Here is a 22624-nt window from a genome sequence, read left to right as displayed (position 1 = left end):
TTTCGACCTATAGTTCAAGAACATGTTTTTTTTTAAAATTATCTATATATTCAAACGAGTGGGATTTTCAAAAAGAAAATATCCGAAACATTCCTGGTATTATTGATTTTACCAAAATCAACAGCTTAAATACTTACGATTTCTCAACTTTATGCACAACCATTCCCTACGATAAATTAAATCCAGGCTTTTTGATATCATTGACAGCTACTTTTTCAATAAAAATGGAACTCGTAAATTTACTTACCTTATCATTGGTCATTTGCAAAATTATTTTGTTAAAAAACATTCTGATTGTACACACAAGTTGACATTAAAAAGATGTTTGAGTTTCTAATTGACAATATCTATGTGGTTTTTGGAGACCAGGTCTTCCAACAATCTATTGGAATTCCCATGGGTACCAATTGCGCCCCGTTATTAGCAGTCTTTTTTTGTATTCATATGAAGCAGAATTTGTCCAAAATCCTATACGCGAAAAAGAAAACACTTGCTGCGGCCTTCAACTCGACATTAAATACCACAGAGTCTGACACATCTGTTTCATATTTGAATATTTTACTTGAAAAAGACGTTAGTGGTAATCTAACAACCAAGCTTTATGATAAACGTGATGACTTTAACTTTTCAATCGTCATCTTCCCTTACTTATGCAGCAATATACTTTCATCACCTGCATACGGGGTTTATATCTCTCAGTTGATTCGATACACAAGAGCATGCTCTACGTATGTACAATTTCTAAAACCGGGTAAATTATTGAAAAACAAGTTGATGAAACAAGAATATCAGCAGTCTCGTAAGTTCTATTGTCGATACAATAACCTTGTCAGCAAATACAATTTATCATTGAGTCAAATGCTGACTGACGTTTTTCATACTAATTGTTAGGCCATTATTTACACACTAAATTGTCGACGGATTTTTCCGTTATTTCCCGATCATGACAAGGAGCACACGGCGGGTGTGACCGGTCGGCAGGGGCTGCTCAGTCCTCCATGGCACCTGATCCCACCTCTGATGATTTAGAGGTCCGTGTTTCCTCTGCTCCTATTTTGTATTGTTTGAATGGCCTTTTGAGCTTGAATACTGTTCGTTATCTCCATAAATTTCATTCAATTGCAATCAAAAAATATCATGTTGCAAGTTTTGTATTTACTTCTACCCAGTAATTTCATTTTTCTTAGCATCATAAAATGCCTTTTCTACGTGTAATTTGCAGTATTTGAAGGGAAGTGAAAATATGTGGACAATTTTATTTTTTTTCTGTTTCTGCTGAATAAATATTTCCTTATCCAAATATGAAACACAACATTCATAAATCATCATTTTATTGAAAAATCTAAATCATGTAATGATTGATTTATTGATTGATTAGTTAACATGATTGATTACACAATTACCCTCAAATGAAATACTTGTATTATAATTTCTCTTGGATTCACGAAAGCTTATACCTAACAATTTTAAGCTGCAGACATTTCACTGACAAATAGTAAGAACACATATTAATATCTACCTACCGAGAAATCGTGTTTGTCATAAAGTGTGTCCAGTTATATTTTGCTTTTATTTAAATACTCATAAGATGTCCTGCCCCTGGTGCGAGTAAAACGATAACCAAGAGTAATAAATGAGCTCTTATATTCAGCAACCTTTAGAAAATATCTATTGATAGTCCCTCTTTGTCGTCTTGTATATTTTGCCTAAAATCAGCTGTCGATCAATGACGTCAAAAAGCCTGGACTTAAATACCGCGGAAAATGGTTGTATAAAGTGTTGAAAAGTCGTACGTTTTCAACGTTTGGTGTTATTGATTTTGGTAAAATTTTATTATTTCAATTTTTTTTAAAAGGTCCTTGGAGTTTTGAAGTATCCATCACTTCTCGAATAAATTATTATACACTACTCCTGAAGTTTCTCCTTCACTACTGTTAATATTTTAGTGAGAGTAAAGAAAGAGACTTGGTAGAACATTTACTGGAACCCGCTCTGTATCTTTGCTTGTAAGGATTTTTATGTAGTAAAGGAATCCAGTATAGGTATGGTAATTCAAATTCAATTTGATTGTTTGCAATATTAAAAATATTTAAAACTGACCTATGATTTTGAAGAATTTTCTCCTTAGTAAGGGAACAATAACTGTAATTTGATTACTGCTTGTTGAATTAAACCCAAGTTCCTCTAAAATACAATTAAAATAATGAGCCTTAGAATCAAAGACAATGATGTAACCTGCTTTGTTAGCTGTGACTAGAGCATATTGGTTCTGTAGTATAATTAAAAGAAGTTAAGGGTTTGTTATTTTCATAATTAATCTTTATACTTCAAGTGTCTTTCAGATTTAAAAATAAAACATACCGAAGCCCACAAAAAAGCATTGTATGTGTATACATTAATTACGTTTTTATCTATCTTTGAATCCTTTCACTAAAGTTTTTAATCTATGGATAACTGTAAACATTTTTTCGGCTATCAATGCTAATAATCTTGCTTTTTGGCATCAATACCTTTTTGAAATTTAAACGCAAGATACAAAGCATTTCTCAGTGATCCTAACCAGTTTTGCTTCGCTGAACAAGCTAAATATCAAATTGATGTATATTTGTGGAAAAGAGATTGATTTATTTTAAATACCAAACTATGTTTTCTTTTTAAAGGACAAATCTACAAAAAAGTTTGTATATATATATATATATATATATATATATATATATATATATATATATATATATATATATATATATATATATATATATATATATATATATATATATATATATATATATATATATATATATATATATATATATATTGAAAACGTTTAGTCGTATTCAGTTTCATTTTTCATTCAAAGTTTCTCAATTATGTCCTACAATCTAATAAAAAAAAACTGCATAGATTTACAAGGGTGATGGCAAAAGGGAATAAAAGTCAACAGATTTTAAATATTTTAGAGATTTGATATATGCATCATATAAAAAATATATACCAGTCTATGCATCCGAATTGTTTTAGCAAATGTTGCATGGCTATTCAGATTGTATATATGGGGAGAGGACTACCTAAGTTTTCGGAACTTGTGTTCAATCCCATTGACATATTGTCATTAAGATATGTTTAAAACATATGTCCTTAAAAATTTGACTTCAAATACTCAGTTAGACGCATTGTGTATAGTTTGACAAAGGTACAAATATAAATTCAACAAACGCATTTCTTATTGGATTCGATTCAAAATCTTATCGATGGCCAACTATTTGGAACCTTCCAAATTTCTAGCAAAATAAATACATGGTAAATATATACTTTAACAATGGTAGGAAATTTCTTGAAGATTAATTAGGGCTTTCCACCTTTCTGTGGAAAGACCTATTGAAATTGTTCTGTTTATTATTATTATTTTTCCGCCAAGTGTGATTTTGAGTTTCAAGATTTATCGAAAAGATTTATAGTCCATGAGAATGTACTCCTTAAAAGATTTTTGCAGTTGACCCTGCGTATATGAACTTTGACCCCTCCAAGAGTTATTACACCTTTCGCAATAAAAGATTGTTATCGCTACTCCTCCGAAACCGTAAACCGTAGAGATTCCAAACCTTCATCAGTGTCTTCGACTCATTTAGTACTCTCTTCATTCTATCATTGCGAAAGTATTCTTTGGTCCCTTGTATGAGTTACTGCCCCTGAAAGTTTACGCTGCTTACATTTAATGAACTTTTTTTTAAAACGGTGTATCCAAGAGACATGGGACCAATCGGCATATTTGACCTTTGACCTTGAAATATAGGTCAAGGTCATTTAAAAACATAAGAAATTCCTTATATATGTGTAAAATGTAGCGATTCACCAAAATGACCTTGAACTTTGATCTTGACCTTTGACCTTGACATTGGGTCAAATGAAAAAGAAAGGACATGCATCTAGCTCCAGTATCAGGTAAAAACATAGAAAGTAAAGGTTTCTTGGTTTTTGTTTTTGTTTGTTGTTGTTTTTTTTGGTTTGTTTCGTTTTTTTTTTGTAATGACCTTGGCCTTTGACCTTGACCCAAAGGTCACAATAAGTCTTAAGGATGTAGAAGTAGTTACAATTCTTAGTTTAAAAGAGGCATAAAATAAATATTTCATCCCCTCCCCCTTCTTGAAAAAAAAATCACATCAACAAGAACGTAGAATATAACTTTAGAATTCAAACCAGACCTCGGATCGACACCAAATTTGGTACAAATGTAGTATAGACCTCAGAAAAACTTTCTGGAGAGTTTTACGGTGAGTCCTGTAATTTTACAGAAGTCTTGAAGTTTCACGGCAAAAACTACAAGTTCTGTTGTGTTTGAAATTAAAGTGCAGGTGAACGAAGAAATGATCTAAACCTTTTATCGGCCATTTCTTCAGACATCGTTAGTAGCATCCGATTCTCCTGATATGATACGACATTTTAATACCAAGCATTCTCTCTTTCTTTTACATTTGGAATTTATTTGATTTTTATTTAGAATTAATCATTTTCCAGAAATAGCGATTTTCGGTATATTAAAAACAATTCTCGCTTTCATTGTCGTGTTTCCCTTCTAAAAATGCATGTTGGGAGTTTAATTTGTGATACACATATTTAATTTAACCCATAGAAATGCTTATTGAAATGTTTCATATTTATTTCAGGATATTCAGTCAGCAATGTTAAAATCCGAACCCGATCTTTTAAGCTTACAACAAAGCTATTTACAAAAAATTCAGCATGCTCACAATATCGATGAATCGGGCTACAGTCCATTAATACATTTCCATTAGGGAACAGTGTTAACGTTTTCTCATGCACCCGTCCCTTACTATTTCATATACTGCTTGCAAATTCAGGAACTATTTCCTTTTACGGAACTTCTTTCTTCCCCTACCGATTCTAAAAATACGCTTGCATTTCTTCTATAGTCTTATACAATTAACTAATCGATTCTATCCGAATGCGTAGCGCAGTGGTTAGCGCACCTGCCTCTCAAATCAAGGGTTTTGAGTTTGATCCCAGCTGGAGGAGCATTTTTTTGGCATTTATTGCATTTTTCTTCTTTTTTTTCCCAGCCCAAATGAAAAGAAAACACTTAAAAAAGGTGGAAAGACCTCTAATTGTTCTGTGAACAATTAGTTTACTAGTTTGTTTTTATATTTTGCACATTTCTTCCAGGAAGGAAAAGACATTTATCCTCTGTTTTGAAATTTCGAAGGTATGGTATTTAAATAAGTTAAATAAAGTATTGCAATAAAAAGGCATCAATCGTAGTTCTTTTGGCGTGGTTTCAAGTAATTTGGCATAAAATCAAAAAAAGTCTTGTTCAATAAATTTCTTAATATTGTCTTGTCTCTAGAGTTATCAAGTAATATAAGCAATTTAATGATCCTTCATTTATGACTTGAATAAAGCATTACATTTATTGTTCTCAACCCAAGTTTTGTGTTTATGTTTTGGAATATTATGTTTCGTGTTCAGTGTTATCAGTGCGTGCTGTATCGTTAGATTGCTGTTCTTTCTGTAAACATCAAGTTGAGACAATTCAACTTGTTTACTGTGAAAAGGTATCCCTATGAGGAATGATCTCAGCATGCTTATATATAAAACAACTTTGAAATAGTTGGTTTTAAGGTAATTAACATTTTCATTACACTGTAGGTGACTTTCCTATGTCTAAAGGTAACAGGGTTGTCAATGTTTTGATCTTATATACAAGGCTAACTTTAAAATAATGTTTGCTTGCTATCTCCCGACTTAGGATGAGAAAACTGAGTCGGTAGGTAGATGAGAATTTTTTACAGAAAATTTCAAAATCAATGCTAAATTTTCAAAATCTATTTTCCGGAAAGCATAAAAAATAATTGCTTTCTGGGGGTTAAAAAAGATACGAGTCGGGCCATTTTTAGCCAGTCGGTCAGGATAGGGCAACCAAATAATTTTTTTTAAAAATGGCCCAAAACAATATATTTTTTCATGTTTGAAAAAAATGTCAAACTCCCAAGCTTGCTGGAACTTCTGTTTCACTTATACAGCAAAGATATATAGGGTTGAAAACTATATTGCAAGCCAGAATTTTGAAATGCAAAAATCTTATAATACCTGGCAAATATGGAAAGGTATACTTGACAATATTAATGTCATAATCTGTTACAGTATACGAATTTTTTTCTTACTTTAATATTCCGTTTTCACCTGCATATGGTGTTTGCACATCTCAACTTATTCGATACTCAAGAGCAAGCTCTGAGAGGCAGACTACTGACAGTTAAGTTGATGTTACAGGGATTTCAACAGTCTCGTTTGTAGGGCATTTCATAGAGTTTACGGTCGTTATAATGAGCTTATTTACAAATATAACATCATTGGGTCGTATTTTGGCTGACGTGTTTCTTTTTACACTTAATTTGACTACGGAATGCTCCGTTCACCTGATCAATACATATAGCTCACGGCGAGTTTTATCGGTTGACAGGGGGTGCTTACTCCTCTTAGGCACCTGGTCCCACCTCTGAAATTTTTGGGAGTCCGTATTTTATGCCCTGTTCACAGATTTGTATTGTTTGTATTATTTTGAGATCGATCACTGTTCATTGTCTTCACCTTTTTAGTCCCCTACCGGTGAAACCGGGGGAGACTATAGGTTTCCTCGGAGTCTGTCCGTCCGTCTGTCTGTCTGTCCGTCTGTCCCTCTGTCTGTCTGTCAGTCTGTCCCACTTGGTTTTCCGCACTTTTTTTCTAAACGCTTACAGATATTGAGCTGAATTTTAGTCTGTGAGTGTATATTGATAAGTTACAGATCAAGTTTGAATTTCGTTCCGCTTCATTGATTTTTGAGGGAATTACAGCCCTTTTAATTTTCAAAGGTTTTTCGCACTTTTTGTCTAAACGCTTGCAGATATTGAGCTGATTTTTGGTATGTAAGTGTATCTTGATGAGTTACAAATTAAGTTTATGCTACGTTCCGCTTTAATGATTTTTTTGACGGAATTACAACATTTTAAATTTTTGATGGGAACCAGATTACACTTACCGGTAGGGGATTAGTATTGCTAATGCAATACTCTCAGAATGCTTGTTCATTTAGTTTATTTATATGAGGTATTTTTCACTCTTTCTTATAAAATACATATTACCTGCAAATCGAGTTTCTGCTCTCAGATGAAAAAATAAATAATAAAATATTTTGTGTTTATGTTTAGGAATCCATGTGTGTTATGTTTAGGGATATCATTGTTCAATGATATTGTGATTAATTTGTTCTCATCAACATTCATCACTATTTTAAAACTTTGTTTTCTTTATATGTCCTTGATGTTCCTGACTAAATGCGAAAGGTGGTTGAATTTTTTCGACCTAATTTGGCTTAGTTTTTCAAGATGAATGTGCTTGAGCATGTACTTTACAAAATGTGTTATCAAAAGGAATAGCAGAAGACTTTTTCAGTGTGTTTTGCATAATTATGTTAAATCAGATAAAACACTCTCATAAAAAGCTTTGAAGACACCAAATGGTTTCTAAATTCCCTGGAAGGATAGATATAAACATTTTTGCAGTATCTTCTTATATTATGATATTTGGGGAGTGTGTCCTTGCTCCAATGAAAAATATGTATGATAAAAGCATTTTGGATGGCTCTCGACTTGAGGATGACAAAGAACGTATTCCATTGAGTTGAAGATCTGCGGCCATGCTACTACCCCACGAAAGTTAAAATAAAAGCATTGTTTGGAAGAATTTCTAAAAAACGAAAATCAACCAAGGTTGAAAAAAGTAGTTTAAATATTGTAACCAAATTAAAAAAAATATCATGCTTTACCTATATAGAAATTGGTGGGTCAAATTGAAAAAAAAAACCCAGTAAGTTTACATTTACTACAGAGTTTAACCCTTGAATAGCGAGACTCTTTCTTTATCTTCTGTCCTTGACCCGTTTCATTTTCAAATTTTGAATATTTTAGAATGAATTTAAAACATTAATTCAATAAAATAATTTTGAAAAATGTAAAGCGAAGAAACCATTCTGTTTAAAAATCTAAAAGTTTTGGTTTCTATTTCAGTTTGAAAAAATCTCATTCATTTTGTTAACTTTAAATTAAAGTATTTGGTTTTAATAGAGCACTTAAAAATGAAATTTTCAACGGAACAAAAATTTTATCATACGTAAAGCAAATGTTTTTATGCAAAAGGTGAAGAAAAAGAATAGTGATCGATTTTAAAAAATCTATAAAATACAAATCTGTGAAAATGGAAAAAACACGGACCTCTGGAAATTCCAGAGGTGGAATCAACTGCTTTGGAGGAGTATGCATCCCCTGTTGACCGGTAACACCTGCCGTGAGCTCTATTGACGATAAAAAGGTAATCAATTTATTTTTGTGTTTTAAATCATTATTGTACAGCATCTATGCATGTATTGTTTACATTGACTTGAAAATTGTAGTCTCCAAAACTGAAAATTAGCTTAAAAAGTCAAGCCGAATGGTTTTAATTCTTTCACTATCTTTCAGGCGAGCAATTATTTCTGTGCCAGCAAACTCTAGTTCAACAGTACACTCGTAATGAAAAGGAAAACCCTTTTCTGGAGGTTCAATTTTTATCGTTCCTGTCTCGCAACACCCTTCCTCTGTGACGTATCTCGGATGTTTCTTTTCAGATCGAAAAAGAACACACCGAATCGGCTGGAATCGCTTATTTTTCCTGTCCTCATCATGAAAAGATTCCTCTAGTTCATATGGACGAACATCACCGAGTTTGATCATATCACCTGCATTGTAGAGTGATCTAAAGCAATGTTTACACCAGGTGTCGCCTTCTTGCCTTACTTTCTTACTTTCGTCGTCGTCTCCCTCTATAAAGAGTCTCATGGTTTGGATTCCGTAAGAATACCTACAAACACGTGCTTTTATCACATTGTTTTCATGTCCATATAGCACTGCTCCGTTAAGAACGGCAACTGATGAATCAAAAGGAACATAGACAGGTATATTTTTAGCATATTTTCGGATTTCTGTAGTCATGGCAGCGGATTGAGCTATTCCTCCCACAGCTATCACACAGCTGATATCACCATGCTTTGCGAGAATCCGCTCCATTTCTGCTAAGACGTTGTTAGCAATAGGTAAAACGAAATTTTTCAATAAAAACGAGGAAGATATGAAAAGTTTCCCCCGTTTTTTGACCTGAACATCGGGAAAACTTCCAAGATTTTTGAAGTAATTTTCCAAATTGCAATCCCATGATTTTTCTGCAAGTTTTTTAAGGGATGGTGGAATTTGTAAGCATAACGGTTTGTCTTCCTTTGGGTCAATAGGTCGCTTCTTTTGTTCAAAGTCTCTCAGTAATTGCATATAATCTGATCTATTGTTTGTTTGAAATGTCTTCATATTCTCTTCTCCAAATATTTCACTCATCCAATTGCAAAAACGTTCATTGATGGCGGTTCCTCCAAAGGGACCTCCGCTAGCTTGTTCTACAATGTTAATCTCTTTGTCACTCTTTATGTCTATCACGCTGATATCGGTTGTACCACCTGGAAGTAGATAAAACGTTTTTACAGATGCCTAATTTAAAATATTTGCACACCGTTGGAAAGACCAGGAAGTTTCATTTAAGTCAAAAACAGTGGTGATCTTTTCAAGGAAACTTCATTGTCTCTCAAAAACCCATGACTTTAGAGTTACACAAAAAATTTATATTTCTCTTACCTCCTACATCAAATACCAAGATTTTTCGTTCCTTAAGGGATGTTTTGTTATCTGAATCTGTGTGATCTGTTGCATCATCTATGATATGCAATTTCTGTAATCGACAATAGAGGGCTGCTGCTTCCGGTTCATACACAAATATCATATCAACAGCCTTTATCCCTGCCTTCAAATTGACAGAATTAATTCAATATTAACTCGCTACAGTGTGTGTGTGTGAGGGTGTGTGTGTGTGTGTGTGTGTGTGTGTATGAGAGAGGGTGTTTGCGTATGTGTGTGTGTTTGAGAGAGAGAGAGAGAGAGAGAGAGAGAGAGAGAGAGAGAGAGAGAGAGTTTTTTTTTACATCCAACATCGACTCTGAGGTAAAAATTGATGCTGAGGGATGATTTATATAACAAATTTACAATATGTATTGTAAGTAGGTGACAGTTTTCAAAGGAAGTATTTAACAGCCAAATAGCTTTCAAAATTTTACTACCTGTTCTGCAGCTTCCCTTGTGAACTGTTTAGCGGCATCTGACCAAATGGCAGGAACTGTCAACACCCATAAAATATCCTGATCTCGAACAAGTATTCCCCTCAAACTTAGTCGCCCGTAGAGATCTTCCTTTAGATGGCGAATGAGCATACTGAGAATCGTCAATCCTTGCACTGGCTTTCCACATTCATCGTCAATGCTGTCTGATCGAGATACTTTCTGTTTCAAACAAGTCAATATATATTGCTTCATGTACATAGATCATAGATCAATACAGTTTGACACGTTTTAGTAAAAATTGAACATAAGCAATGAGTTTAATTTTGAATAATAACGTTCCTATTTCTGAAAATTGATGTTTTCTTGCTTACCTCTCTAATGATAAAGAAATTTTAACTTTTTTTTTTTTATCAAAAAACCTTTCATAATTATTATCAATCATACTTCTTTGTAGAGTAGCCTCATTTTGATATTCCTAAAGAAATACCAGTCGTGATGTTTTTCATTCTCTACCAAACTGGCGTACTCCTCTTCTGCTTTATAACCAAAGGAATGGAAGGACTTGTCTGGATTCAGGAGAACCGACGACGGGGCCTTTGGCGACATTTCTGGGCACCCTCTCCCGACCAGTGGTTGATTTCGATTTTTAGTGGATCCAGTCGAAAATCACTCCGAAATGAAAAAGCATATCCACTGTATGCGGTTCCAAAATCTATAGCGACTACTAGAAGTTTACCATCTAGCGAACTCGCTCCACCAGCCATGTTTCAACGACAAGTTGTCAACAGTTTAATGTTTTAAAGAAAAACAACAGAATTCAAAATTCAAAATTTAAAATGCTCATAAATTTAAACTACGTGACAAATCTACGGAGCTATCCCGAAGTATTTCATCGTAATTTCAAAGTAAATATGAACCTTGGACAAGATTCATGGAACTTTAAGCTTTTAAAATACCTTTAGATATTTTTATGTGTCAAATAGACAGACAGGATACAAATTTGTTTACCTTACCACATTTAAATTTTCTTCTCTGTAGGAAGTGGAAGAGGTTGGTATAGTTGTTTCTTTTTCTTGTCTAATATTTATATTTTTACAAATTGTACCTGTATACATTTTTTTCTTTTATTTGAATTTTTGTATTGATATTAACTGGTACACTATGAATTCGATTCTGAAAATATGTGTTTATGTTCTTTTCTAAGCTAATTTTCCAAATACATAATTTTAGTTTTCTACAAAATAATGGCTGGAAAAGGAAATCCCAAGAAAGGTGAGCTATTTAAATTATTTTTTATCAAGATAAAAAAATCTTTTATTTAAGACAACTCCTCAAATGCACCCTATAAATTTCATAACCCCGAGACAAGTTTGCATAAAAAAAATCAGTTCTTTGCAAATGAAAGCATGGTTCACCGAAAACATATTTCCTAGTGTGCACTTAGAATTAGGAAAATTAAAGTTTAAAAGGGGTAACAAGTACAGTGAAATCTCCCGTTCTTACGTGTCTTTTTACACTAATTGCAGAAACTGTGCATCAAGTATTTACATGGTTAATTAAATATCAAACATTTAAAAATTTTGGACTTTTTCAATTTAATCTTTGCCTTAGAAAGTTAAGTTAATTCAAAGGAATAACTAATTGCCGAGAAGTACATTTTATACGGCACTGATATTCACTTTGATGACCTTGTAAGATACACCTAGTTCAATTTGACAAAAATATGCTGTATGTTTGATACCGTCGTGTTCTAAATAAATATTTAAAATAGATATCAAAAAGATAATCTAAGTTCAATCCCACCGTTATAACGATGTTTTTAGACTTAAACAGCGTAGAGAACAATAATTTAGGAAGTATATGGTAGATATGACGTCACTTACTAAGAACCAATCAAATTTTCAGACCTATCCTTGTTGCAATATAGTGTTTTCTACATAATATTTATTATCTACGCAAATTGATCTTCAAGCTATTTTAGCAGAATAATTACATGTACATGAAATATGAAGATAACAAACAGTAATCAAACTCAAAAGTCCATTCATTTGAAACAATACAAAATTAAAGCAGAGCAAACACGGACCTTTATAAACATCAGAGGTGGGATCAAGTGCCATGGAGGAGTAAGATACCCTGTCGCCGGTCACACCCTCCATATGCTTCATATAATAAGTACTAGTACATTATTATTTACTATAATTTTTTTTAAATGTCCTCGAATCGTATTTCAGATAATTTACGTCCAAGAGTAATGTTATAACGAGAGTCTCTTTTATAAGCGTCGCGGGTTCGATTCCCATTGCGGGACGTAGAGACCGGTCCTTCGATGTGATAAATCAAGGTCTCGTGTCGCAGTAGGTTAATATTCCCCATGGTATATTAAAGTCCATGCCTTTTGACATCAAAGACAGTTGTCATTGGTCATTTAATTTTGTTGAAAAACATTCTAATTGTACACACAAGTACTCCGAAGGTGATATTTAAACTATCATTTTTTGTGAAATATTGACTTTGAAAGAGACTATTGATATCCTTGTTTGATCAACTTGCTGTCAATAACTTGCCTCGTTTTAGAAATTGTTCGTTCGTAGAACATACCCTTGAGTATCGAATCAACTGGGAAGACATAAACTCTATATGCAGGTGACAAGGGTATATTTCTACATAAATAAGGGAAGATGACAATAAGTATCACGTTTATCATAAAGTTTTGTTGTTAGGTTACCATTAACGTTTTTTTTCTAGTAAAATATTCCAATATGAAACAGATGCGTTAGACTCTGTGGTATCTTTTATTTCAATTTTCCTAGGATATATCGAGTCGACACATGAATGGAAGTAACTATTGTTAATTGATAATACGTCGTCGATGAAACACGCCAGCCAAAATACGACACAATGATATTGGTTTATTTGCAAACAAGGTCATTGTCTCGATAACCATAGAATTTACGAAATGCTGACTTTACACGAGGTTGTTGAAATCCTTGTAACATCAATTTATCTATTAGTTGCCTGCCTCGGCTTAAAAATTGATCGTACGCAAAGCATGTTCTTGAGTATCGAAGAACGTGGGAGACGTTAAACAATATATGCAGGTGATGGTGGAATATTACAACATTAATAAGGAAAGTGGCGATGGATGGCGCTGAGGTCACCTTGTTTGTCATAGAATTAAGTCGTTAAATGGTCTTTATAGTCTACAGTCAGAAAAAAATTGAAACAGATATGACAGACTCTGTGGAGTCTTTTATTTGGAGTTCACTGGGATATATCGACTCAATATATGATTGTAAGTAACTAGTGTTAATTGAGAAAACATCGTCGAGATATCTGAATGTCGAGTTAAAGACACAGCATGTGATTTCTTCTCATATAGAAGTTTTAGAACAAATTCTGCTTCATATGAATATAAAGACAAGTCAGCTAACAACGGAGCGCAATTAATGTCCATCGAAATTCCAACAGTTTTTGGTAGTATGTCCTTTAATAGCTTATCTAAAGGAATGAGGCTTATGAAAAAAATATGGCAGACGCAGAAATTTAATTTAATTTAATTTTACATTTAATGAAAGGTGGGGATCAAAAACGAGAAAAACTACTTGTAGCAGCCATTGACTTTGGTTCGACGTATTCAGGGTATGCATTCTCGTTCAAAGACGATTTCCAAACAAATCCTTTGAAGATTTACACAAACAATTGGTCGTCTGAACAGTCTGGCGGAATCTCATATAAGGCGCCAACCACAGTTCTATTAAATCCAGACCAAACTTTTCATAGCTTTGGATACAAAGCGGAAGACAAGTACGCAGAATTGACTGAAGCAGAAGAACACGAGGGATGGTATTACTTCAGTCGCTTCAAGATGAAACTCATGAATGCTCTGGTATAAAACATTACCACTCATGAATGCACTGGTATCAGAATTTAACGACTTAACATTACCATATTACAAAGGGCATATTATTATTTGTCCCTCCTTTCTTAAATATACAATATTGGGTTCACTGAAATATATTTGATTAAATATACATAATTTTCTCCTTTTCATACATTATGTTTATTTTCATTTGTGCAAACATCAGGTTCAAAATGACAGTTGTCGTTTTAGGATATTTCGAAAGATCAGACCGGAAGTGACCATCTTTTTACAGAATTGAAGAGGGACATGGAAATAGAAGACATGGATGGTAAAAAGATGCCATATATGACAATAATCTCTCACGCCATTCGTTATTTGAAAGAACATTTACTCCAACAACTAAAGGAAAAGAACGTGCTGGGCGCAATAACAGCAGACGGCATCTTCTGGGTTATAACAGTTCCCGCCATTTGGACAGATTCTGCTAAACAGTTCACAAGAGAAGCTGCTAAAGAGGTAGAGAAAAAAAAAGTTTTTGTACATTTATGTAAGAACAATTATCAATCAAAAAAGTATTATGTAATACGGTATAACTCACGTAGTTTGGGAGAAAATATAATCATTTTTAAATCATTTTTATTTACAAAATTGATAAAACCCTATTAGTTAATTTAAAAACCCTATAATGATTAAAAAACACCAAATAAAACAAAAAGCTAAAGCAAGAAAGAAAACCACAACAAATGTATATCTAAACCGTTTAATATTGTTAATGAATAGTCATTGGTATGATTCAGCAAATTAGTTAAAAATTCTTAATTTAAATATTGCACAGGCTGGTATTTATGACGACCAGTTAATGTTAGCCTATGAACCGGAAGCTGCCGCCTTGTACTGTCGTCTGCTCCCTATTGATAAATTCGAAAGTGGAGGTGAACACCACGAACTGGTTCTTCGAACTTTTGAACGAGGGAAAAAATTTATGGTCATCGATCTTGGTGGTATGTTGTCATGCATTTTGACATATTACAGACATGGTTTTTATTTTATCAGTTTCATGTTACAAGTAGATTGTCTATATTTCTTCACTTCTGTCCAGATTACAGATGATGATGCATTTTGGTTGAAAATAAGCAATGAGTTCTCAATCCTAGCGACATTGTATCATTATAAGTTATGCCTCTATCAAAATTGTAAAACCTATGTCTCTTGAGTCATTTATGTTACTTTTTCAAAGGTTTTTTTTTTAAAATATCGTTTGACTCCTTTAATTCAATATCACATGATGAAAAGATATTTTCCCTTCATTATCAAGTGCATGGATTTAAAGCACTTACGGAGAAAACATCGATCCACTTTTCAACAAATATTGTTACTTTACAGAATTGTTTACGTAATTTATTATAAAAACATGTTTTTTCTTAAAATCCGATTAGTTTGAGCAGGTATAGATTTTTTGAAATGAAAATGCACTGTTGAAAATTTCATGAACATTTAAATTCACTTTAACAAATTCAAAACAAAATTCAACTTCATTTCATATACAGTTCATTAAATGTAAATGTTGTCTCGCTCAATAGCTACAAACTACATGCATTTACAAATCATTAGTACATGTAGTTTTATTTGTTAATTTTTATAACATCAATTTAATTCCCAGCTCTATGATATACTAATATACAACGTTGTAGAAATCATACTTAGTTAAGTTTTCCTGCACGAGACCTTCCTGGAGAACATAACCCTTTTTTTCATTGGACCAAAAGTGACCGAGAACTACCAAGATGATACAGGTAGCTATGAAAATTTATGTTCACCTGCACCCGACCTTCCATATGAATTTAACATTTATTTTTATTCCACATCCGACCAAAAATAGATCAAGAAATTCCAAATTACTGGCAATACAACTGGTTATATTTATTTTAGTCCCGCTTTTTTGCTGCGTTTAAACAAATGTAAACAATGAAGAAAGATGGCAAAGTAAATTGCTTAACGAGTTCATATCATTTAATCATATATTGAAAAAAAAATATTGCTGTTTTTTAATCAATACAACGATTAAGATAACCAAAAAGCAGTAAAATTTTCACGTTATATATTTACTTCTCGGGTATCTGAGTACATTCTATCGAGTGAATTGCAGATCTCGTCAAAATCCATGGTCAATCATCATTCCACTTTTAGAGACTTCAGGCCATAATGACTTATGTTTTCTGTGCACATGAATAATCAGGAGGGAGGAATAACGCATTAATTTCGTGCTGGCCATACAATATTGAGTTCACCGTTAAAGTAGATTTTTTTAGGTCCCGAAACCTGCAATTTTATGAAATCTTCTTTAGAGAATTGAACAAAATTTGCATAAGCCATGAAAAAATTCTATTTTTTTTTTTCAATTTTCATGTTTTTGCGTCATCTTGCCTCTTTAGTTTTATATTCTTATATTTTTAATTGATTACATGTATATATAATTAATGATTTAATTAAATGCAACAAAATATTAAAGGCGGATTTGCAAATTTACGCTTAATGGTTATCCAACAAATTTATCACCGTGCTATATTGTGTTGTCGCGATTTGTCTCGCTGGAATTGTATACAGGTGCAGTTTAGAGTTTTGTTTCAGGAGGAACTGTGGATATTACGGCTCAGGAAACAACACAAAATGGAGAGGTGAAGTCAATTTCCGAGGTGTGCGGTGGACCTTGGGGAGGGACCAGGGTTGATGAAGAATTCCTCAAATTCCTGATTAAACTAGTGGGGGCAGAGGTTCTAAATGAATTAAAAGACGATTGCCGATCCGATTATCTGGAACTAATGCGCACTTTAGAAGTAAAGAAAAGAAAAGTTGATTCTCACTCAAATCATCCGGTTCAAATACGAATTCCACCACCTTTATTTGAAATTCTCGAAGAAAAAACAGAATGCAAAATTTCTGAAATTGTTAAACAGTCTCCTTATAAGACCTCATTGACCTGTTCGAGTGATAAAATGAACATTAATATCAGTTTCTTCCGAACATTTTTCAGAAATTCATTAAATGACATAATAACTCACCTTCAAGACATTTTACAGAGCTCAAGCTGTGAAGGACTGCTTGGAATTGTGGTAGTGGGTGGCTATGCTGAAAGTCCTATGGTGATTGATAAACTTAAGAAATCATTTCCAGGGAAACGTATCATTGTTCCCATGGAAGCTGGTCTTGCTGTTGCCAAAGGAGCCGTTCTATATGGGCACAATCCTGATGTTATTTGTTCACGAATCTGTCGCTATACATATGGGGATGATATTTGTAAACCTTTCATCGAAGGAGAGCATCCTTACAGTAATCTGACTGTATTTAACAAAGAAAAGTATTGCAAAAATATTTTTCAAAAGTTCTTTGAAAAGGGTGAAAAAGTATCCCTCGGTGATAAGCGAACTTTCACCACAGACTATGACTTTCGAGATAAAGGAAGGCAGTATCAGCGTGAAAAACCGTTAAAAATTAAGGTATACGTCTCGAATAGGAGAAACCCTGGATTTATTTATGATGTTGGATGCCGTGTTTTAGGAGAAATAACTGTGGAATGCGCAAAGAAAAAGTGGCCTGAGGAGTTCACCTGTACAATAGAAATGGAGATTGGAGGAACGGAAATACAAGTGTCGGCAAAAATGAGTACTGGCGATAAAACAATCGCCAAGTTTGACTTCTTGTGATTTGTTAATATACTGTATTTATATACATTAGATAAAGTTGCAAAAACAATACACTTTTCGCACATGTAGAAGCTACTGGTGAAATAAATCTTTTATATGTTTATCATAACACTTTAATTTCTTCACTGGAATAAAATGTGATTGAAAAGAAGTATTCTGATGATCAAAAGTGCTCTGAGATTTTGTTCATTGTATCGAAGGGACTATGTCGGTTTATAACCATTTTTTCTTTGTCTTCAGTGTCAACAGCAAATCGGAGAGTCCAGAAATTGTTCTCTTATTAAAGCCTGATAAAGGTTAAATTTAGTTAGTCTTTCAGATTAACAACCACACTAAATAGGATACCTTTACAATATTTTGTAAAATTTGTCTGTAAAGAACTGGTACGTGAACGTGTTTACCTCCCCTTTGTTTAATATATCAATTCTAAACCTCTTTTTTCATTGTACACTGTAGATTGTTACTGAGTATAACATAAAATGCAGAAAATAATCCATGCTTTTATTGTATTATATCATTAGGTAATCAGGTAAAGATTTAGAAGTGTAAAGTTTTTTGTTTTAGCTCGCTATATGAAGATAACGAACAATAATCAAGCTCAAAAGTCCATTGAAACAAAACATATTGGGGGCAGAGCAAACACGGACCTTTTAAACGTCAAAGGTGGGATCAGGTGCCATGGAGGAGTTGGTATCTCCTGTCGATCGGTCACATCCGCCGTGTGCTCCTAGTCATGATCGTCAGATTGTCATGATTTTCACCATTTTCCCTTCGAAGTTCAGAATCCCAAACACAGTGAATCTCTTTATTTGTATTATTTATTTGCATTTGTATTTGAGATCCACATTGTACTTTAAAATACGAAGAATTTGGCATCAATCGTTGATAGAATTTGTGTCCAGACGTTAACACTAGTGATAAGCACAATTTCGTGTCACTCACACACACTTGTGAATAGTTTAAGTAATATCACTAAATCGATCCAGATTACCCAATAATAGAACACCTGCAGGTTATGATAAGACATTAGTGAAGTTACAAGATGTTCACTTAGAGTCTTTCGCAGAAAAAATATTCTTTTATCTCTAACATGATATAAATTACTAAAATATTGATTTAAATGTAAAAAATTGGTGTCTGAAAGATTTAAGATTGTTGTAAATTCTCCGATGTTGACAGAGGTGTATTGGAGTGGACGTAACAACTCTAGATAGAATTTAGTTAAGCAAATAAAAGAAGACAAATGATGAAATTTAGATTTTACAGCAAAATCTGTATTCTGATATTTAGTGTTTTGATTTGAGTCTATAAAGATGATTATTAACAGACATTAGCAACAAAATTATTTGCATGGTGTTGTTCTTTTTAAACATGTTTATCAATGGTATTTATTTTTGAATTGAATTTTGCACTTATTCTGTAAAGCCGTAGTTTCCTTGCTTTTTGCAGGTGGGACAGTAGATATTGCGGTTCAAGAAACAACAGAGGATGGAAAAATGAAAACAATTTACAAGGTGTGTGGTGGAAACTGGGGAGGAACCCATGTAGATAAATGCTTCCTCCATTTCATCAATGACTTACTAGGGTCTGAAGTCGTAAAAAGCTTGAAACACGAATGCAGGTCGGAGTATTTAGAGTTCTTACGGACATTTGAATTTAAAAAGAGGACCATCGATGTTGATTCTACTTTGAGAGTTGTCCTTAAAGTTCCTGTAGGCTTTGTGGATGTTCTATGGGAAAATTATGGCACTACATTACAAGACAGGATTAAAGCTTCTCCGCATAACAGTGCCGTTTCTTTCGTCGGAGACAAACTAAGTATTGAACATTCCTTATTTAGGTCATTTTTTCAGAAATCAGTGGATGACATCATTTCTCACATAGGAGATATTTTTGATGACAAATGCTGCAGAGATCTGACTGGCATAGTAATGGTCGGGGGATTCGCCGATAGTACCATTGTCAACTTTGCCATGAAAAACGCTTTTCCTGAAAGGAAGTTTATCATTCCATTGGATGCAGGATTAGCTGTTGTCAAGGGTGCAGTTCTCTATGGCCACGACCCCGATGTGATTTGTTCTCGAATATGTCGATATACGTACGGTGAAGATATTTGCGAACCTTTCGACAAATCCATGCATCCAGAATCAAAATTAACTATTATTGAAGGAGAATGCTATTGCAGTGACGTTTTCCAGAAGTTCTTTACTGTAGGACAAATAGTTTCACTTGGAGAGGTGAAAGAAATAAGTAGCAGTATGTCGTTTGTTGATGAATTTAGAAAGCTGGGTCGCTACAGACCCCTGCGTTTACGTGTATTTGTATCCGATAGAGAGTCTCCTATGTATATAGATGATGTGGGATGTCGCCAGCTTGGTGTGATTGAGGTTAAGTGTAATGATGGTGTTTGGCCTGAGAGGGTTTATATCAGTACAAAAATGGAAATTGCCGGAACTGAAATAAAGGTTACCTCCAAAATGCATACTGGGGAAGAAGTCACTGCAACGTTTGATTTCCTTTGAAATTGCATTATCAAAAAAGATTACCTAAACAGAAAACTTTTTACATGCACGGCTTTGCAGAAATCATGTTTACTTGAAAAATCACATTATACACAACTCATATAGCTATCCAAACTGGAAATAAAATGGGATTGTGATTAGGCCTCAAGGCTATAAACTGAAAACAGACTTGTCAGAATTTCAAATTAATTTACATGTAACTTCTGTGTGCTTATATTTGAATATTATACAAACCTGCAATTTCTTTTATTTAACCTACAGTATTCAAAATCAAAATTCTGACTTACGTCTGCTCTCAGTTTATGGTTATGGTTATGAGGTTAAGTGTATAATTTACAATGCATAAACAAATAAGAATATACTTTTAAAGCTATTTGAAATTGCAAGTACCTCGAAATTATATTTTTGTAAAATAAAGTTATCTACAAGAGGTCTTAATTTTACATTACCTAAATTGGCGATTGCATTATCTGCTTTCCAGTCGTTTCAGCTCACCAGAGCCAAAGACGCATACATGTATGAGCTTTTTTTCCATTGTTTGCTGTCGTCGTTGTAAACTTTTCACATTTTGACGATTGCTTCTCCAGGACCACTGGTCAATTTCATCTTAGCTCGGCACTAAGCATCCTTGTGTGAAAGGAATTCAAATTTGTTCAAATAAAAGGCAACAATCTCTTGGAAGAGGATAATCAAGGGAAAAACATCAAAAGTGATAGCTGTAAATTCAAGTTCGTTTAAATCTGTACAAATCTTCATCTCATGAACAGCTAAGCCATGATTAGTCATAATAGTATTATGGAAGCATGCTCATATAGTATAGATTCAGGTTTTTTCAAGTCATGATCCCAGGGTAGGGTAGGAATACATAAGGGGATCAATATTTTACATGAGACAATATATTAAAAGATCTTTAATTTTTTTTTTCAAAAACAGCAGGATCATGTAAACTGATATTAGTATGTAAGTATCCTTTGATAATGTATATGATAGGTTGAGGCTATAACAGGAGATCAAAATTTAACGTTTGGAATATAATGGGAAAATGTTTTAGAATCCTCTTCACAAGAACATGAAGGCATGTAGAGGTGTTGCAGTTTCAAATGTGTTACAATCCTGTTACTATGGGGTAAGGATGAGGCCACATTAGGGTAACAAGGTTTACATGAGAATTTGTAGGGGGAAAAACCGTTGAAAATGCCTCTTTTCAAGAACAATAGGGCCATGATTAGTGATATTAATACGCAAGCATCATCATGTAGCGCAGACTCATATTTATTCAAATAATTCTCTGGAGTTTGATGGGGCCACATTACAGTGTAAGAATATCAGAAGTGCGGCAAAACGTATGATTTTCCTTCCCTTCATGAAGAATGTTAATGAATAATATTACATCTATAATCTAGAAAATTCAGAGTAAAAATGTGCTAAAGCAAAACCTACTCACTTAAGTATTGTAAGCCCGTGCTCAGTGTTGTGTAGTTGTGTACAGAGTTTAACAAATGGAATACACCGTGGAAACGTAAACTGTTTTGTAAACAGGGCACGAGCTCTGTTGTTGTTAATGTTTACGTTTCACCGGGTGTGTTCAATTGTTAAACTCTGCACACACCACTGAGCACGGACTGACAATAGTGGTGAGAGGATTTTGCTTTCTACATTTCTACTCTGAAATTTCTGCATTATATTTTTAATAATTTTCATTAATAAACAACAAAATTGCCACTTTTCTTAAGTATTAACAATAAAAATAAAATATGTGAAAGCGCAAGGAAGTGTCAATCCAACGCGTCCAGAAATTCGAAGTTTTAATAACATAGAGATGAAATAAGATTTTTATTATATTTTAGTATGAAATGCTTTAGCAACATATATGTCATGAAATTATACAGAAAATTTGAGTAAATATTAACTTCAAATCTGTGTCTCAGCACCTTTAAAAACATTGATACATTTGTCAAATCAAAATGTCCACATTGTGTAGAGTGAAGTCAATTAATGTTGTGAATTTATCATAAAATACAGTTCATTTTATTTGAAAGATTTCATGAGACCAACATATCTCCCCGTATCCTCATTTACGTATACCTCAGGTGAGCATTTTTTTAAATTTATAATTCTTAATCTTTTTAACCCAAAATACATGTATATTCCTATCAAAATCTACAAAGGGTCATTATTCTACGTTGTCGTTTTTTTTTCACGTAATACATGCAGATTTCAAGGTGATGCCACTTTTTCTACATGCAAAAAGGTCTTTTCTGACATCGAATAATGACCGGGGGTCTCTACATCTTTAGCTAACCTGAGCTGAAAGCTCAAGTGAGCTTTTCTGATCACATTTTGTCTGTAG

At 33.4% G+C, this 22624-nt stretch overlaps 1 protein-coding gene and 1 pseudogene across 2 annotated transcripts; one reads left to right on the top strand and one right to left on the bottom strand.

Annotated features, from left to right (window-relative positions):
* Window positions 1-8386: 8386 nt before the first annotated feature.
* Window positions 8387-10950, bottom strand: LOC133200903 (heat shock 70 kDa protein 12A-like; annotated as a pseudogene).
* A 2795-nt stretch (window positions 10951-13745) lies between these two features.
* LOC133200902 (heat shock 70 kDa protein 12B-like) lies at window positions 13746-20663 on the top strand. Of its 2 annotated transcripts, none has more exons than XM_061336716.1 (4): window positions 13746-14075; window positions 14301-14567; window positions 14887-15052; window positions 19202-20663. In XM_061336716.1, the coding sequence occupies exons 1-4, from the start codon at window positions 13758-13760 to the stop codon at window positions 20272-20274; spliced, it is 1824 nt and encodes a 607-aa protein (XP_061192700.1). In that variant the 5' UTR covers window positions 13746-13757; the 3' UTR covers window positions 20275-20663. The 2 variants fall into 2 exon arrangements, with proteins under 2 accessions (XP_061192700.1, XP_061192699.1); XM_061336715.1 differs by lacking the exon at window positions 19202-20663 and adding an exon at window positions 16680-17781.
* Window positions 20664-22624: the final 1961 nt, after the last annotated feature.

The sequence above is a fragment of the Saccostrea echinata genome, unplaced genomic scaffold, assembly GCF_033153115.1.
Source record: "Saccostrea echinata isolate AGI-Se365-2 ecotype Australia unplaced genomic scaffold, CSIRO_AGI_Sech_v1 ptg000041l, whole genome shotgun sequence".
Classification (NCBI taxonomy): domain Eukaryota; kingdom Metazoa; phylum Mollusca; class Bivalvia; order Ostreida; family Ostreidae; genus Saccostrea; species Saccostrea echinata.
The sequence above is the reverse complement of the archived record's forward strand: the minus strand, read 5'-3'. Positions and strand labels throughout refer to the sequence as shown.

What these genes read in the sequence shown, in the direction of transcription:
- LOC133200902 (XM_061336716.1), top strand. Translation starts at nt 13,758, where the DNA reads ATGAAAGGTGGGGATCAAAAACGAGAAAAACTACTTGTAGCAGCCATT. An exon ending in TGAAACTCATGAATGCTCTG is followed by an intron (nt 14,076 to 14,300) that starts GTATAAAACATT and finishes TTGTCGTTTTAG; the next exon opens with GATATTTCGAAAGATCAGAC. An exon ending in CAAGAGAAGCTGCTAAAGAG is followed by an intron (nt 14,568 to 14,886) that starts GTAGAGAAAAAA and finishes AATATTGCACAG; the next exon opens with GCTGGTATTTATGACGACCA.